This window comes from Poecilia latipinna, unplaced genomic scaffold (genome assembly GCF_001443285.1).
Source record: "Poecilia latipinna isolate Pla-1442-1.1 unplaced genomic scaffold, P_latipinna-1.0 Scaffold1997, whole genome shotgun sequence".
Lineage (NCBI taxonomy): Eukaryota > Metazoa > Chordata > Actinopteri > Cyprinodontiformes > Poeciliidae > Poecilia > Poecilia latipinna.
The window spans coordinates 32,879-37,809 of record NW_015114613.1 but is presented as its reverse complement, the minus strand read 5'-3'; the positions used below and the strand labels follow the sequence as shown (position 1 = coordinate 37,809).

Sequence of the window (4,931 nt, the reverse complement as noted above, 5' to 3'; positions counted from 1 at the left end):
GGAAAAACTGCAGCCGCTCGTATCCTCTGCTGGTCACCTGGCGGGGTTCACAGCGCCACTAATTACATGCTAATTAGTGTTTAGCCTGCGCCGCCCCAAACCACCGCCTGACAGGGCGGCAGGCCGGGGTCACAAGGTCATTTAGCTCAGACTGATGGAGACAGAAACATGGTAGCAAGGGAGGATCAAGATGGTCCGTGTAGACATCAAGACTGTCAGAGGCAAACCAGACGCGGTCAGAGGCTAATCAGAGAGAAGGACCTCGCTGCAGCAAACAGGAAGGGGCGGGACGGACCCCGTCAGTCTCTTGCCTTATTTGGAAATGGGACAATTGCACTTCGGAAGTGAAGGGGGCGCTATTTCCTATATTATCCGCGGTCTCCCGTTTTTATTTTCTTTTGAAATCTGTGATACATCTTCAGCTGTAGGAAGGAGTTTCTCTCTCAGCATGTATTTGAACTTCTCTCTTTTATTTACTTCAGCGCAGCTCACAGCTTTTAACAAATTCCGTTGCTTTCTGTGTACTTCTAAATCTGCTTCTTAGTCGCATCTTTTTGGGCCTGCTACTGCCTCTAGTGGCGTGGGGGTGGTAACACAACCAATCTAATTACATTACTAAATCAGAATACCAAAGTCTTTATTATTTATTATTAATTCTGGCATTACTGGAACCTCAAAAGATAAAGTCCCTCACAAAACACCATACCTTTTAATTTTCTTAAGGAAGCAGAGCTAATTAAATGACCTAAACAATACCTGAAAGTGGTTCCAGTTTCACTCCATGGCCAACCTGTTGAAACTATGGCAAGTTTTAAATACCTTGGATCATTCCTGGACAGTCAGCTCAATTTTGCTGAAAACACTGGCTACATTTTTAAGAAACGTCACTCTATCTTTTAAGAAGACCCAGTGATCTTGGGGTTACCTGACAAGTGCAACTCGTGCAAAACCTCTAGTTAGTTAGAGGTAACATTAGCTAACATTACCTCTAGTTAAGTAATGTTAACATTTTAACAATGAGTTAAAATGTTAAAACTTAAAAATTTAACTTAAGTTTTAAGTCATCTCAAGTTTTAACTGTTGAATGTTTTAGCTTTTCATCTCCTCGGCTGGTTTGGACACATGAGCTGCAGACTATTCTTTTAAGAATAGTTTGAAGAGCAGGAAAAATAGTAATAATAATAATAGTAATAGTAATAATAGTGGTGAAAACCAAAACCAACTCTGTCTAAACTGTTTAGAGCGTCAGTTTGAGCTCATGAAGGCGTTACTGTGTTCCTCTGGTAACTATAGAACATCTATTAGAAGTCATTCACTGACACTAGTGCAATAATTATTCATAGCCAAATTAAATAACATTTACCTGTAGCGTGCTAAGTGTTTACTTGATGCACAAATTGTTGATGTTGGGATTCTATTAATTAGTTTTATTTTATTGTTTTAGAGTCAAAAAAAATTTCCACCTTGGAAGACTAAATAGTTTAATCATATTTTTCCTATATATAGGACTCTACCAACAAAACAAAAATGTGGATTATTGCTTGTTTAACAACCCTGGTTATTCGTCTGTGAACCTAATTAATTTATTCGTTACTGACTTTTGCTCAATTAAATTTCTTATGTATACATTGTATATGGTATTTTTATTGTTGTTTCTCATGTCTTATTTCTTTTCTTCCTTTTATAAGTGATGGAGATATATACATATTATTTATAATGTATAAAGGTGTTGTTTATGTCACCTAATTAGCTCTACATCCTGAATAAAAATGTGGTATTTTAGAAGATAATTTATCTTTCACGTTGCCAGAAATGGTGAAATTAATAGTAAATAATAAAGATGTTGTGGTATTCTCGTTTAGTGACATAATTATATTAGTTGTGCTACCACACCCAGGCCACTAGAGGCGGTAGCAGGCCCGAAAAGATGCGAAAAAGGAGCAGATTTAGAAGTACACAGAAAGCAACGGAAATAGTTAAAAACTGTGAGCTGCGCTTAATTAAATAAAAGAGAGAAGTTGAAATACATGCTGAGAGAGAAACTCCTTCCTAAAGATGAAGTTATATCACAGATTTCAAAAGAAAATTAAAACGGGAGACCGCGGATAATATAGGAAATAGCGCCCCCTTCACTTCCGAAGTGCAATTGTCCCATTTCCAAATAAGGTAAGAGACTGACGGGGTCCGTCCCGCCCCTTCCTGTTTGCTGCAGCGAGGTGGAGTTGTAATCAGACGCGGTCAGAAGCAAACCGGAAGAAGTCAGAGGCGAACTGAGGAGAGAAAGTGAAGTTTCATTAATTAGGATGAAACTCCAGATCGTTTCCTGAAGTTTTGGCTGAACATCAGTTTTTATTTATAGCTCCAAGACATGAACCTTGCTTTGTATTTCCAAAGATGTTAAAGTTTTCCCGTTGAGTGCTTTTATATTTATAATAATAATAATAATAATCTATATTGATAGGACAGAGTACAGCTCAAACAGTAACACACACACACACGCACACACACACACGCCCAGCCTTGTTGTTGTGCTGACTGACCGTTGTCTCCATCCCGGTGCAGCCTGCGTTGGAGGGGGTCGAGGTGAGGCTCGTCCCGGCGCTCTGCCGGCTGTCAGTGAGTTTGTCGGTGGTTGACCTTTGACCTCAGTGTCCCGTAGTGGTGGCCGTGACCCGTACCTCTGTCCGTGTGTCTGTGGTGTTGCTAGAAGATGTTGCTGTTCTCCTGAGACTCCAGGTTTCTACATGCAAAACTATTCACACCCTGTAAACTTTTCTGGATGCCGTCACGATGGCGGCCTTCAGTCATTTCTGAGAGGGACCAGCAGAGCGAGACGGGAAGAGCGCCGGTTCCACACAGAAACATCTGGAAAGTGTGGCATGCAGATGTTTTCAGAACCTCAGAGTCCTCCAGCCTGCTGCTGCCACTACCAGAACAAGCAGCTGCATTTCTGCTCCGTGATAACGTTGCCTTCAGCTTCCCGACTTCCTGCTTCTCCACGCTCATGTTGTAGAACAAACCGTCATCAGGAGACGTCTGGAGACTTGAGGAGAGGAGAGCCGGTTTTCTTATGGGGTATCAGCTTTGGGGGTTGATGGCAGCCCAGAGCGGTGCTCAGGTTTCTGTGATGAGAGAAGGTTGAGGGTTTGAATACTTCTGCAGTTGCTGCTCATGGATCCATCAGGACTGTCTGTAGAAGCCAGAGTTCCTCCTGATGATCATCAGCTGCTGCTTCTCCTCCTGGTGTCTGTAGGAGATGAAGATCTGCTCGGCCATCATCAACCTCTTCCACCTGATCCCGGCGGCGCCGCAGACGCTGGTCAAGCCTCTGCTGGAGGTGGTGATGAAGACGGAGCGGGCCATGCTGATCGAGGTGGGACCTCTGACCTCTGACCTCACTCTGACCTCACTCTGACCTCATTCTGACCTCCTCCTCTTCCTCAGGCTGGCAGTCCCTTCAGAGAGCCTCTCATCAAGTTCCTGACCCGCCATCCGTCCCAGACGGTGGAGCTGTTCATGATGGAGGCGACGCTGAACGACCCACAGTGGAGCCGCATGTTCATGGTACCGGCCCGACCCGGTGTTCTGTGTTCTGGTGGTTCTGGTTCTGGTTCCGGACCGACCCGGTGTTCTGTGCTCTGCAGAGTTTCCTGAAGCACCGTGACGCCAAGCCGCTCAGAGACGTTTTGGCCTCCAATCCCAACCGCTTCGTCCCCCTGCTGGTTCCAGCCGGTACCGCGGCCACGGTCCGACCCGGTTCTCCCTCCACTGCCACAGCCAGACTGGACCTGCAGTTCCAGGCCATTAAGGTGCATCAGGAGTATTAATGGGACTCGCATGATTTAACTAGACCTGGGGGACACAGATCAGAAACTAAATGGCTGCTTTATTTCATAAAAGATCAGATTTTAATCTTTTATTAAATTTATTAAATTAAAAAATGGTTTTCATGTCAGTCGTCCCTCCACGACGGAGAATCACGGTCATGATGAGAATCTAGTCATAATATCGGCAAATTAAAATGTCTTAAAATTGAGCGAGAAAAATTACGACTTTGCTATTAACAGAATCTTGTCCTGACTCCAATCTTCACGGTGGCTGTGGGTTTTCTGCTTGTAACTTTTCAGATCATCAGCATCATCGTGAAGAACGACGAAGGCTGGCTGGCCGGCCAGCACTCTCTGGTCAGCCAGCTGCGCCGCGTCTGGGTCAGCGAGGCCTTCCAGGAAAGGCACCGCAAAGACAACATGGCCGCCACCAACTGGAAGGAGCCGAAGCTGCTGGCGTACTGCCTGCTGAGCTACTGCAAGTAGGTTGGGCTGGGATGGAAACGCTGGAGCGCCTTAATAAGCCGTTCTGTGGTTCTGACCGGTCTGGTTCTCCGCAGGAGGAACTACTCTGAGATCGAGCTGCTGTTCCAGCTGGTGCGGGCGTTCACAGGCCGATTCCTGTGCAACATGACGTTCCTGAAGGAATACATGGAGGAGGAGATTCCCCGGAACTACTCCATCTCCCAGAAGCGTGCGCTGTTCTTCCGCTTCGTGGAGTTCAACGACCCGCACTTCAACGACGAGCTCAAAGCCAAGGTAGCCGCATCGCCTCCAGGCGCAGCACAAAACATGATTCAGCAGCAGAACGCGCCTCCTCATGGCGTCCCAACCCTGCAGCATTAGACTCTTACTGCAGCAAGCCCCCCCTGTTGGTCCCCAGGTGCTGCAGCACATCCTGAACCCGGCCTTCCTGCACAGCTTTGAGAAGGGGGATGGCGAACAGCTGCTGGGGCCCCCCAACCCTGAGGGGGACAACCCAGAGAGCATCACCAGCGTCTTCATCACCAAGGTAACCACTGGTGTACTTCTCTGCATCAGACCAGTAAATTCAGAAGAAAATATTCAGCTGATCCTCCCCTCGTTAAAGTACAACACGGTTTG

At 46.1% G+C, this 4,931-nt stretch overlaps 1 protein-coding gene across 1 annotated transcript in view; it reads left to right on the top strand.

The window, feature by feature from the left end:
* The window catches only part of trrap (transformation/transcription domain-associated protein), a 60,211-nt gene that overhangs the window by 22,551 nt on the left and 32,729 nt on the right, over positions 1–4,931 (top strand). The window contains exons 31-37 of the mRNA XM_015016237.1: positions 2,563–2,616; positions 3,254–3,373; positions 3,445–3,564; positions 3,645–3,809; positions 4,128–4,309; positions 4,388–4,586; positions 4,711–4,839. Coding sequence (XP_014871723.1) covers positions 2,563–2,616; positions 3,254–3,373; positions 3,445–3,564; positions 3,645–3,809; positions 4,128–4,309; positions 4,388–4,586; positions 4,711–4,839 — 969 coding nt within the window. The remainder of the gene's footprint in view (positions 1–2,562; positions 2,617–3,253; positions 3,374–3,444; positions 3,565–3,644; positions 3,810–4,127; positions 4,310–4,387; positions 4,587–4,710; positions 4,840–4,931) is intronic.